We start from the raw sequence: 13,960 nt of genomic DNA on the forward strand, positions 1-13,960 counted from the left end.
GATTGTTGCACGCAGATGGGGTTTCTGTGTGTGTGTGTGACTGACCTCTGCTCTCTCTCTCTCTCTCTCTCTCTCTCTCTCTCTCTCTCTCTCTCTCTCTCTCTCTCTCTCTCTCTCTCTCTCTCTCTCTCTCTCTCTCTCTCTCTCTCTCTCTCTCTCCTCTCTCTCTCTCTCTCTCTCTCTCTCTCTCTCTCTCTCTCTCTCTCTCTCTCTCTCTTGCTCTCTCTCTCTCCCTCCCTCCCTCTCTCTCTCCCCGCAGTGTGACGTCGGCACCGCGGGACAGAAGTCCATCTCCCGGATCATTGATTATCTGGAGCACTGCTAGACACACTCATACTCTCACACACACTCACTCACAAACATCATCACCTCAGCCTCAGTGTATCGCTGGAAACACACACACACATCCTGATCATCATCATCATCTTCCTCTCCATGTCGTGACCAGGATGTCCTCCAGTTAAAGGAACTTTCCACTGGTTTTTTTTTTTGTTTTTTTTTAATGTCGGAAACTGAACGAAAATCGACTCCTAATTTGACTTAAATGACGATGGCGTCCAAACATCAGAACCCCCACCGGCTCTGATCATATTTTATTTCACCTTTTTATGAAACTTACAGACTGAGTCAGTATTTTATTTTCACCCTTCCTCTATTTATAAAAGTTGCTCAGAACGATCGGGTGCGTTTTTTGCTTTTGATAAATTTCCTCTCAGTTCGACTCCTCTCTCACCTGCGCCCCCCCCCCCCCCTCCCCCTCTCACCTCTGTGTAAACACGCCGCCTTCCTATCGATCGGTGACAGATTGGAGCAGAGCAGCCATCTTCTCCAGCTCCGTCATCAAAGCCTTCATCGGCCTCCGGAGCCGCGATCACTAAAACAACTACCGACCGAGATAATTGGTTTTACGTCTTCGCTTTGAAACCGACGACCTCCGCCCTCTCACGCTGTGTCCGTCGCCGTCATCTTCTCCTTGTTTTTTTGCAGCTTTGACCTCTTGTGTCTTGTCTGTTGAAATGAGACTGTTCATGGCGGAGAAATCAAAAGTATTGATCCTTTTTTTTTTTTTTTTTTTTTTTTTTTTCACTCTCAGACCACAGACGTGGCAGCAGTTGAGACCCTGAATATCAGACTTTTGTGAAAGTGGTTGTAAGTGTTTGCATGAGGTCTGTTTTTCATCTGTGTGTATATATATATATATATATATATATATATATATATGTATGTATATATATATACACACACACACACTTTGAAATAAGAGCTTCTCTGCAGTCTCTGCAGCACACCGTCGTTCTTCTCACGCCGCCGCTCGTCAACAACACGTCTGAGGCTAAAATGAAAACGACCCTCGAGTTTGTTAAAGCTCTCTGGAACTTCAAGAAGAAACTTTTTTTTTTTCCCCTTCTTCCTTTGAGAGAATCGATTGTCCTGTCGCTCGACATCAAAGCTCTTTGTGTCTCGGTGGGACCAGAACCTGTCCTCCTTCAGCTTCTTTCAATTACGGCGGCGTGTGTGTGTGTGTGTGTGCTCCCCGCTCGGGAAAAAAGAACCTTCAATTACAGCACAAAAGCAGCCGAGACGCCCCGGTCTGAGAGGTGAAGACGAGCTGCTTTCATTCGGTCTGAACTAAACCACCGGCGGAAACACGTTTAAAAGTTTCACTCCATAGTTGTTGGTTTTTTTTCTCCCTTTTTCGGTTGTTTTTGTCGAACTCGTCTCAACTTTATGAAAAAAAAAATTCCTCCTCGGATCCTTTTGCAACATCTGTTGTTTCAAATATCACAGGAAAGAGTTTTTCTGCTGTATTTTACGTCTCCATTGGTCTGTGTTGTTGTTCCCAGAATGCATTTCAGTAGAGAGTAGGTGCTGGAAATTTGTAAATTGTAGAAATTGGTGTGTTTCCTCCTTTCTGCTGGATTTCTTGTGATGATTGTGACGACCAAAAGAGGAAATTTAAAAGCTTCTCTTTTCTTTTGCGGATGTTCACATCTCTAAATTATTTTCGGATATCAAATATCTGGAAGAGAGGAAACATTACATGAATCAGCAGCAGTTTGTCAAAAAGATCTGAGGAGATTTCTCCTTTTTTGACCTCCCTTTATAAAGGATTTAGAAGTTGTAACTAATGGCTTTATTAATATTAGTCAATCATTTATTAACACTTTGTAGGTCAGTTGTAAACATGAGTAAGAAAAAATGTGCTGCCACGTTGTGTAAAATCTATCTGCCTCCAGCATGACACTTATACTCTCTGACATGCTTATAAATGTTATTATAAAGGTTATTAAAAAGGGTTTTTTATATAATAACCCAAGTCTGTAGTTGTAAATGTTCATAAACTAAAAATGTCTTGTAAAGAAACCTCCTGTAGGCAGTCCAGACTTTTCCCCCAAAGCTTAAGTGGTTTTAGCTTAAAAGTCAAAGTTAAAGTTAAAGTGTTGCTCCAGCAGTAGATTGAGAGTCTCATAAGTCTGGTTAAAGATAGATTTAACTAAAATCTGTGCAGCAGAGACCGAGATGTTCTGACTTTTTTAGTTTTTATAATATGGATCAAAACTCCAGAAACACTGGATCCTACATTTCCCATAATGCAGCTGGACGGTTTTTCCTAAATGCTTGTTTATTTCAAACCTCCAGTTTGTAACTCAGACTTTCTTTCCGTTTAACATTTTTTTAGGCTTCGAGCTCAAACTGAGAAAACCTTCATGACATCACTATGACATCATCACTATGACATCATCAGGGCGACTTTTTTTTCAGCCTTTTCACAACTTAAATGGCTCGTAACTAATAAATAAAGCATTAATGAGCTAATAACATTATTAAAGCCATTAGTTAGAACTTATAAGACATCTGTAAAGGCTGCTTTTTTCTACGTTTACTGTCATTCGACACGTTGGAGACGAGCTGTCGGGGTGAAACACGGAGGAAGGATGTTTAAAATGAGATGTTGGATATGAAAAGTTTTGCTTCCTACTTTTAAAACACTTTTAAAATAATCCTCGACGCTTAAGTTTAAAATAGGATAATGTAATGAACAGGTTTTGATGCTTTTCCCAAAGAGAGTGTTTTTTTTTTTTTTTAAATGATCATTTGACACCTTCGTCTGAGCCAAAATCACCTTTTTTTCCAAAATGTTTCCGTTCTTTAACTTCTCCAAAGTGTTTTGTCATCAAGGCAGAAAAACAAAACAAATGTTTGTGTGTCTTTGTTCCCGCAGAATGTCTGTAGATGTTTAGTTTGTGTTTTCTGAGATAATCCACGGTGGGACGAATTCGCTGTTTAGACTCGGGGGGGAAAATTAAGATTTAATTCAGTTTCTTTCTTTTTTTTTTTTTAAATTTCATTTCTTTCGGACAGTTTCATCTGCTGTTAAAAGTTGGAAGCACGTGTCATCAAGCATGTTCATTCCGTTGTTTTGTGCTTGTCTGTTCCTCTGTGATCATTAACACACACACAGTCTCTCATTCACACAGTTTTACCCTCACACTCCTTAAAAAAAACAACAAAAAAACGTTTACAAGAGCTTTATTCACAGACGTCTGGAAGAATAAATGGAAGAGCTTTTTTTTGTACATAGTTCTTGTATATACATTGATTTCCTCATGTAGGAGGAGAGGCTGATGGGTAATTTAGGGTTGGGAGGGATTGTGGGTGGGGTGAGGGGGATAGGGGGGGGGGCGGGGGGTGGAGGTGGGGGGGTTAAATTTAAATTTAGACCTGTAGACTCTACTTTTCTGAATCTGACTCTATTTTTCATTTTCTAAAGCCTTTTCTCCCGGTCGTGTTGTTGTTTTGGACAGACGGACAGAGAGCTTCTTAACAAGCCAACTGCAGGAAAACTTGATCTTTGTACCAATTTGCAGACTGATGTCTTTGGTTACCTGTACATAATTTTAAAATAATAAAAATTGCTACTTTCAGTACCTTCTGTCTTTCTCTTTGTGCTTCTGTTTTGTTTAATTTCATAAAGAATCCATATTATTGGAAGAGATGATGTGTGTGTGTGTGTGTGTGTGTGTGTGTGTGTGTGTGTGTGTAAAACCTTCTTGGTCTTGATGAAAACATCAGAAAAACACGCTTTTGGCAAAAAATATATATTTTTACTGGATGTATGTACAAATACAGTTTTAGACAGAAGGGCTACATTATATTTTAGCAGTAAATTAAACACAAACAAACATTTTCATTAAAAACAAACATGACCTGATGAATCTTGGAGCTTAATGTTTTTTTCTGACAGCAGGACAAAATGAGTCTAATTAATACAAACAGTGATGAAGGAAAGTAGAAAAAGTCTAATTGTTAAAATACATTCGCTGTTTAAAAGTCACTTGGTCCCGTTCGTTCTCTCCCACATGTCCTCATCATATCTCCTCTGCTCCTCCTCTGTGCGCACCGGGCCTCCGCCGCTTTTCCCGGTGTGAAAGTCCCTGTCTGGTCCCGGTGGCTCCCCTGCCAGCAGTGCGGGCCCCTGTGAGGGCGGAGCGGCCCCCGGGGGCCGCGGTGCGCGGGCCGGCACCGAGGCGCCCTCTTGGAGCAGCTCGCTGAGGGTGGCGATGTAAATCTGCGCCATTTGGAGAGTCTCGGATTTGGAGAGCTTCTTGTCGCTCTCCAGGTTTGGGATGACGCTCCGGAGTCGGTCGAAGGCAACGTTGAGCCCCAGCATCCTCCTCCTCTCCCGGGCGTTGGCTGCGAGTCTCCTCCGTCTCTGCGCCCGCTCTAGAGCGCACTTGTCCGGCTGGAGGTAGTGCAGCGCGCCGCCTGCGGGGCCCAGCCGGAGCTCCACTATGGCGCACGGAGGGTCCCGGTGGTCGCAGACGCCTCTGGTGCGCTCTGTCTTCGGTCGCTCCTGCGCGCGGCTCCGCTGGAGCAGAGCGTGGATGTCGGTGTGGAAAGGCGCCGGGGCCACTCCTCCCTCCGGGTCCACTGAGATGAAAGGCGCAAAGAGGCTTTTACGCGGCGGCATCGCTCCTCTTCTTCACTCTGAACAAACTTGTGCCAGAAGCGACCACTTCACTGAGTTAAACTTTCACGTTAAACTTTCTCCACTTTGATGGGTGAATTTATGGACAGGGCAGCCGCGGGCACGCGCAGTGCGTGCTCCGGGGGCGTGGAGAGGGTCGTGTGCTGCCTAATGAACAGAGCCAGAGTCCACTGCAGGAGGTCTATTAACCAAGTTCATCAAAAGAGGATTAGAAGCGTCTCAGTGAGCTGCTGTGGGCCTGACGCACGGAGGCGGCCAAGCAGAAGAGCAGCGCGGCCGAGCAGGGAAGGAAGGATGAGATCAGTGGTGTGGTGCATGCATACATTCAGAGGAGAGAACAGTATAACCTCTACAAAGTTTTAACAGAGTCACCAAACACACTATGATCAAAAGTCTTTACTCATAAGTTCATTTGCATGATGAACCTCGTTTCATTTTTTGACAAAACTACAGAAGTGCTGCAAAAACGGATTTTTAAAGAAACGACAAATGACACTTTATATTGGTGTTGTAGGCTGAGCATTCTGTATCTGAGACTTCCTGAAGAAAATAACTGATCATTGTAATATTCAGCAAAAGTAAACAAAAATGTGTTAAAATTGACTTCAGCTTCAAAAAAAAGCAAAGAAATAGAAAAGTTAGAAGACTTCAGTGTGTGTGTTTGTGTGTGTGTGTGTGTGTGTGTGTGTGTGTGTGTGTGTGTGTGTGTGTGTGTGTGTGTGTGTGTGTCTGTCTGTTATACAGCACTTATTTAATTATGGTGATATCACAATTACATTGATTTTAATTTGGCAGAGATGTTCACCAGTGCTAAATATTAAGTTAAATTCATTTTATTATGCTTTGGATAGCTTCTATGGTTCTTCTATAGACTTGTCTGTAGTATAACTTAATTTTGAATGTGCATCTTTTAAATTATCTTTCTTATCTTAAATTATCTCTTATTTTTTATTTTTAACCTTTGTTTCCTTAGTTACCTTTCCTTCAGGGCCGTAGTGTCCTCAGCGTTGTTTTTATATATTTTTAAGATATAATCTTCATTGACCTGAGGGAGATTTGTTTTGACAGCTTGTACATATATTTTGATTTATTTATGTAGTTCAAGGCTTCAGCATTTCTCTCCTTCATACACTTGTGTTCCCGGCAATGTGGAGAAAGTTTGGAGTCAACATTTAGACCTTCATGTTTTGAAACATTTACAGAAAGTACAATTTTAAGAGTTAATGTAATAAATAAATTATGAACGGAGAGCCTTGTGACTTATAGGGGTTAAGACTATTGTTGCATCTCTCTCTCTCTCCTTCATTTCCTGTCCGTCTCTCTACTGTTGCCATTTAATAAAGGCATAAAAAGTACACACACACAAAAAAATCCAACTAATATGAATAATTCTGCTTTAGGAGGAACTTCTAGTGTGACTTTAATATTTCTAAAATCTTGGCGAGAGCTCTGCTTTCTTTAAACCTTCACTTATAATCCTGCTCTGTTGGATCTCATATCTTTTTTTTTTGTCATCTAAAGCACTTTTTAATGTAGTTTGGAAAAGTGCCACTTGAATAAATCAAAGTTTCATCCGGTAATAGATGTCTTTCAACAACATTTTGCAGATGTAACACTTTCTCAGTGTCCTCTACAGATTTTTGTTGTGACATTTGTCTCATACATTAAAGCTCATCATCTCATCAGTGGGATTCTTGTTTTTAAGGTTAATTAAAAGCGTTGCGGCTCCCTGAGGTTAAAGCCCGATGATGACTGACAGTAACTGGCAGTCTCGTATCCTTTGGACGGACTCTAATGGGATTTAGCAGCGTGTCCTGGTCGCCGTGTGCCAGCACTCTGCCAGGCCCGGCCTTTACAAACGCCACAGCGTGGCACCAAACTGGCATAAAGATGGCTGCGTGACACACAGAAACATAATAGACTCCTTATGGCCAGGAGGACCCTCGCTGTCCGAGGCTGCGGGTTCGTTTCTTTTTATTCTCCAATCTGGAGCACGTGGGGAGGTTTGGCTTCACGGCTCAGATGACAGTTGTTGGCACGCTCCGCTTTATTAAACCCAATGAAACGGCTCATTGCAGCCAGCGGACGGACACGGGCCGCAGATCAAACCCCTCACACCGCCGTGACAGGCCCATACAGATGACACCTACACAACTGTTTAGTCTTCTGGCCACATGGGACCTTCTGTTCCTCAGAGTTTTAAAAGTCACAAGTTTGTTGGAGATTTTATGCAAACTTCATCAAGTTGCAGATCAGTTTTTAGAAGCCTGAGATGAGTGTTGTTGTAATTTCAGCTCATTTTACGTTACTGCTGACCATATTTCAGAGCAGATCATAGTTTTGTAGATTTTTGATCTTGTGTTTGTTCTATATCAGGAGCCACCGATCACAGGTTTAAGTGGCTTGGTTCTACAGTTGGTGTGTTGTTAGTCAGTCCTACACTGTGGTCCAGTCTGAAATATCTCAACAACTGTTAGATGAAATGCAGTGAAATTTTGGACAGAACATTCATGTTTCCCAGAGGATGAATCCTACTGACGTTAATGATCTCCTGACCGGTGAGACTGGTCTGTGGTTGTGAGTGAATCAACAACTCGGTTCAGACATTCAATCCTCCCTCAGGATGAGTTATAATCACTTTGGGGATCCTTTAAATTTTCATTGAGCACCATCATCAGGTCAAAATGTTAATTTGTCCAATACTTTGATTTATTTCCAAATACCTGCGAACTAAAGACAGTCCGATCAGCCTCAGCTGTACCTTGTGTTTTGTGCTAATTAGCAACATGCTAACACTCTAAACTAAGATGGTGAACATTATACTTGCTTAACATCAACATGCTCTCATAGTTTTGTTGCATCACGTCTGCTTTTTTGTTAGATGTTGCATGCGGCACTTGTAACTGCTTTACCACATGATTACATACATTTGTTTTTAAAGGTACACTATGATCTGGTTTAGCCCCGCCCACCACCTGCTACCCATCTCAAGATGATTGACAGGTTTGTTTATGAGGAATGTTCAAACGTAACTGCTCCATTAGAGGTTTGATTTGTTCATCTTGGATGAAGTTAACTGAGTGGAAACATGATTAGCACTTGTATGATTGGCTCAGTGCCAGTTATTTGATTTTACTCATGATTTGGTTGGCATCATTGCTGCGTTCACGTCATACGAGATGGATGGTAGAGACGGGAAGGAAGGATTCCCATGTTATCACTACTCAACTCAAGATGGTTGTATGTTTTCAGTGAGTGTTTAAAACACTGTGAACTGACTAATCAACACTACATCCAATAAATTTAAGTTTCATTACCTTGAATGTCAGATTTTGGGTTATGTGATTTTCTGCCACTAACAGAGCTTTCAGAAAAAAACTTGGATGACGTGAACGATATTTACAAGTCATGGACTGCTAATTATGGATACTCTGATATAACACGGTTACACAAAGCTGGGCAGTAGTTCATTTAAAGCTGATGAAATGTATTAAAATGATGAACTGTTAAGTAATCAATCTTACATAATTTACCTATAAATGGACTCAAATGTAACTAAAATTAATTGTTTCAATCCAACTATACAATGTGAACATATTTTCATACATTTCAGTGTTTAAATGAAAACTTTTAGTTGAATATATTTAGTTTTTCCTCACAGTCTCCCAAACAACAAATCCTGGGTTGTCTCAAATCATCATCAATTAAATCAAACAAACTGTTATGGAACATAGAAAGAACAGGGCCCAGGCCTCTATATCCATATATGAGTGGCTGAGAAACAATGACGCAGATTTTAAGCAGTCTTCTGCCGAGGAAATAAAAAGTAACCGGACTAGTTAGTGGTTAGGAAAGGTCAGGCTTCAGTTGTTAACACGCTCCGCTTTATTAAACCCAATGAAACGGCTTGTTGCAGCCAGCGGACGGACACAGGCCGCAGATCAAACTCTCACTTTATCACCTCTTTCATCCGATGAGTCAGTGAGGCAACAAAGAGACGAGTTTGTAGCCGTCATCCATTTCCATGCTGGTGGTTTAGCATGTTTTAGCCTCTTTAATGTAAATCATGTATAATTTACGGTCCAGGACTGTGTTGCACCAGCTGTTCATAAATCCAATAAGTTTGTGTGTTAAGTCATTTTCTAAAGTTTTTAGTAACTACTAATTTCAAACTAGTGATTTACTAAATCAGGTTGCAGCATTAAAACTAAAGAAATGTCTCAGCTTGTCCAGTGGATTGGAAATGTGTTTTACTTCTTTAGGGGAGATGTCAATCAAAGACAGTCTATACAGGCCCACACACTCCTGAGTAGAGGTCTAATCAAGCAAAATAGGCAAAAACATCTCTGTGGGTTTATCATTAGGGGCCTTTAAACTGGGAGAAGTAGAAGAATTTAAAAATATATTGTTATGACCCGGCCTAGGAGAAACCTTGGTGCAACATGAAAATGACACTCCCTCTTCTCAGCTCCAATAAGAACAACAAGAACAACAAGAACATCCCAGACAGCAAAAGCCAAGTGTTTTACCTTGTTGGTGTTGGTGCTGGTCTGGCTCCTGCTGGGCTCTCTCCTCCAGTAGAAGTGATCATGGAGGTGAGTTGGCACATCACTCTACTTAACTACAACACAATTCGACTGAACTGAACACTGAATAAATTAGTTCATCTCTTGAAACTGCTGAGCCGATGCTTCCCTTTCTCCTCGCTGTAATCATTCCTCCTGTTCATAGTGGATATTAAAAGATCCTTCAGATGTGCTTTCAGTGTAAGTGATGGAGGGTAAAATCCACAGTGTGTCCACACAGTCATTTAAAAGTTGATGTGAAGCTTATATGAGGCTTCATCAGTCTGAGTTAGTCATATCAAGTGGATATCTGACACATTTACAGTCTTTTTAGCATCAAATTCCCTCTTTGTGTTTCCTCGGACAGTGTTTCCCTGTTTCTCCAAAAAGAGGGACTCTGGCACTAAAAAGACTGTAACGTTGAAAGACTTGATTTGACATTTGGACGCTGAAGCTTCATATTAGCTTCAGATAAACTTTTAAATACATTTTTTCAGAGAAGGAGGTGCATTATGAAGAGATCTTTTAACGGCCAGTGTGAACAGGAGGAATGATTATAACTAGAAAAACAGTGTTCAGTGTTCATTTGGGCTCCTGATTGTTGTTTTAAGACAGTTTTGAATATTTGTGAACCTGTCCTTTTAAATAAACAACTTATTTTCTACTCTGCATGCTCATATGCATAACGGCGTTTCCGTTTTTGCCGCACAATAGCACAGTAAAGTTGACATTACTACAAAAAATATTGGCCACTTATGAATTGTTTAATTAAGTAATGAATGAGGTTTATATCTTGATAAAATATCAGGTTGAAAGTAGAAACTTTGGCATCTTTAAACCAACAATTTGCAAAATGCTGTTACGAAATTTTTGTTGTAAAAACGTTCTGAGGACGTTATGAATGTTATGAGAATGCAATGTTCCGATAATGTTTTCTTTTGGTTCCTGGAACGTTTTAAGATAACGTTCTCTAAAAACATCCTAAAAATGTTTGGTGACAACCTTCTTTAAATGTTTAGTTATAACATTGTTAGAACGTTATGCCCAAACGTTCCTCAAAACATTTTCAGAAAATGGAATGAAACGGAAGTTTTAATCATTAATTCATAATCATCTTTTTTTTTTTTTTACAGACTCTGTTGTGTGATCAAGTTTCCAGTGATTCTTTCTACTGTGCAGCATGTTGGATTTTTATGTCATTAAGACTCAGTGAAGTGTTGAAATAATTCAATGTATATGTAAACATCATTCATACAGTAAGTGATACTATCATATGATTTGGATGTTTTTCCCCTGACACTGAAACAGCATAGCATTAGCATCTTATCACTTATTGTAATACATTTAAAACACTTTAAATCTTACTTCTGGTCAAATTTCAGTGAGTTGTGTTTATATACGACCAGTTTGATAACAGCTACACAACGTGATGACATGTGATACAAGGAAACAGGTAAACAACCTCACTGTGACTGAACTGAACATTGAAGACATAGATATGGTTTCATATCTTGAGTGTCGCCTCAAACTGAAATATTAGAAAGCACACTGATAACCTACAGTTCCTTTACAAGAGTTTTAAAATGCCTTCATGTGATACTGAGATAATTTAGTGAAAATTACAATAAATAATTTGCGTACTTACTGCAAATGTGTTGCATTTAATTACCACCCATGATTCATAACAATACACATCCTTTATTTGATTTTAATTTAGGGGGGGGGTATCATTTAACACATTAAGTGACACATTCAGTGCCTTTGAATAAGGGGTCAGCGCCATCTTATAGGGAGTCTGCGATCAATGGACAGACTCTTCTAGAGACAGCAGCACCGGAGAGTGAGCCTGAGCAGTGATAACCCCCCCCCCCCAAGGCTAAACAGACAAAGAAAAAACAAGCACTACTTTGAAACTGCAAAGAGGAAAATCAAAAGGAGAAGCCATGGTACTGCCCACACTGTTTTATTGATTGATATGAGAGATCTGGGAAGAACAATGCAGAACACATAAGAGAAAACACTCTTTTAAATCATGACTTTTCCATCAGGGGGTTATTGGGAGAATTCAAGTTATAGCAGGAAAACTTTGAACACATTTACATACACTGCAGTAAACTGGTTGCTGTAAAAATCTGTGTTAACAGATCAGAATTCTCCTATACAACTACATTTAGGATTTTCTTGAAATCTTTGCTGCTGCTGTTTCAGGTAACACCAAAACAATATAAGATGCTAAAATCTATTCATGCATCTTTAAGTGTCTTTAAATGTAAACTGCGTATGATGTTGTAGCTTATTTACACAATTCACTATTCTTCTGCCTTAGAGAAAACATATCGTATCCTTCTTTTGTAGGTTTTCAATGATTTATCAGTAATTTTTGTCTGATGACAACAGAGGTGGACTAGAGACATTAGCACATGTAATCAATAATACAAGTCAAAGCTAATTACATACAGAGGAGACAAAAAGCAGCCCTGACGGACCCCAGCATGTTTTCTTATTAAGAACTCTGGTTGTTGCTCCAGCATGAAAGATTTAAAATGCAGCAGACAGAAAGAGTCGGACTGATGAGCTTTGCTGTTGAAAAATCATGTCACAGAGGAGAACGAATCATTGCGGACATAAAAATGGAAAGTAAACATTGTTGTTGAGTTTCAAAAAATTCTCTTTAGTAAGAAGATAAAACCTTGAAATGAAAGATTTTCAGTGTTATTGATGTCTGGCAGGTCAGATGTCAATAATTATATCTCTGACTGCGGTGGTGTTTGTGTGTAAGTTTCATATTTATTTCAGCATCTTGCATCATGGACCACTGAGCTGATAAATGCTTAAAAAAAAAATTTTTTTTCCACCATTTTTTTGAGGGAAAATGTCTGCTTGAAAATCCATCAACCAATATTTCATGTTTTTGAAAGTTTTTTCTAAAATTTCCATTTATATGCAGAGTATTATCACTTTTACTGAGCAGTAACAACTGAAACTTATATTTCTTAACTTTGCATTTGAAACCATACGAATCATTTATAGTAAATAATTCATATGAAAGGCCTTTTCCCTCCTCTGCATGGTGGCAGCATTACTGGAGAACAAGAAAATTATTAAATCAAAGAAGAGCATGTACACACATGTTGAAACTCGTTATATAATGACAGTTTTCTACAGCTCTGATCATTGATTAGATATGATATATACTGTAGATTGAGGGTTTTTTACACAGTCTGACTGTCTAGAATGCTACTGAAAGTTAAATGTTGAAATTCATTTATTTTTCATTTTACTGACATTCTGAAACTTTTCTTTCATTCGTTCATGCTAGTCCTAACCCAGATGTTTGATTAACCCAGATGTTGCTGCGGCTGTCTTCTACTATGATACACAACAGAATAAAACCAGCATCAGTCATGCCCAACGCTCGTTGTCGGGTCGGGTCATTATTGGGTTGATGTTATGTCATCTGAATTTACAGACACAACAAGGTTAAATGCCTCATGTCAGCTGTTAAAAGTTGCTTTTGAACATACAGTAAAAACTCAACCTGGTGGCCACCTGAACACCGAAACCGTTCCTTCAAAAAATGTACAAATCACTGTTGAACTTAACTTATTTCCCAATATGACGTGGTTATAGTTTAGGTACAAAAACAACCTGGTTAGAGAAACATCACAGTTTTGGTTAAAAGAAACCAATGTTGACTTACAGTAGGAAACTGTAACTATCTATAACTATGTCGCCTGACTTCATCCTTCGCTCCCAACAGACAAGAGTCATAATTCCTTGTTACTTGAATATAAACATTTGAATGCAAACATTGTTTTTGACATTTGCTGCTATTGCGATGTATTAGCTTTTGGAAATACACACCTGTTCTCCCTTGTTAACATTTCCCCTCTTGCATTCATCTGCTTTGTCAGTCAGTTTTTGCCCGACAGCCACCAAACACATTATATGGCGCTTTGACCCCCACTTGCCTTTTTGTCTGGAGGACTGGAAGGAGTTTATCTGGACTGGAGGTATCATTGTTGCACTTTATTTTAATGTGAGTTCATATTTGAAGTTCCAGCACCAGACATTGTACCATTATCACTATTGTGGGGCTCCAATCTAAAATCTCGCCAGGGGCGCCCACATTGTCGGGGCTGACCCTGATAACTGATGCAGCTGTTCTTCTTGAACGGACAGTCTCGGTCAACAAAACCACCCAACCATCTGGGACTGTAATGTTCTGCTTTCTTTGCACTTGTCATTATGTAGCATTTGACAAATAAAGAAAAAATGCACTGACTGACGAGGCTGAACAGCCAATCAGACAGTCCCGCCAGGAAATTGCAATTTTCCGATTGCAACAAGTAACGTTTTGTACTCCTTGTAACATCGTGGTAGACCACAAGCAACAGTCACTTTT

The 13,960-nt window shown here is 39.8% G+C and overlaps 2 protein-coding genes across 2 annotated transcripts in view; one reads left to right on the plus strand and one right to left on the minus strand.

The window, feature by feature from the left end:
• waplb (WAPL cohesin release factor b) overlaps positions 1-3,929 on the plus strand; it is a 37,032-nt gene extending 33,103 nt beyond the window's left edge. The window contains exon 20 of the mRNA XM_067575763.1: positions 260-3,929. Within this exon, the coding sequence (XP_067431864.1) occupies positions 260-325 (66 nt within the window). The 3' untranslated portion in view covers positions 326-3,929. The remainder of the gene's footprint in view (positions 1-259) is intronic.
• Positions 3,930-4,249: 320 nt separating this feature from the next.
• atoh1c (atonal bHLH transcription factor 1c) lies at positions 4,250-5,440 on the minus strand. Its single transcript, XM_067576423.1, has one exon. The coding sequence runs from the start codon at positions 4,970-4,972 to the stop codon at positions 4,334-4,336; it is 639 nt and encodes a 212-aa protein (XP_067432524.1). The 5' UTR covers positions 4,973-5,440; the 3' UTR covers positions 4,250-4,333.
• Positions 5,441-13,960: the final 8,520 nt, after the last annotated feature.

This window comes from Thunnus thynnus, chromosome 20, assembly GCF_963924715.1.
Source record: "Thunnus thynnus chromosome 20, fThuThy2.1, whole genome shotgun sequence".
Taxonomy (NCBI): domain Eukaryota; kingdom Metazoa; phylum Chordata; class Actinopteri; order Scombriformes; family Scombridae; genus Thunnus; species Thunnus thynnus.

Excerpts from the sequence above, each read along its gene's own strand:
- atoh1c (XM_067576423.1), bottom strand. The coding sequence starts at position 4,972 with ATGCCGCCGCGTAAAAGCCTCTTTGCGCCTTTCATCTCAGTGGACCCG.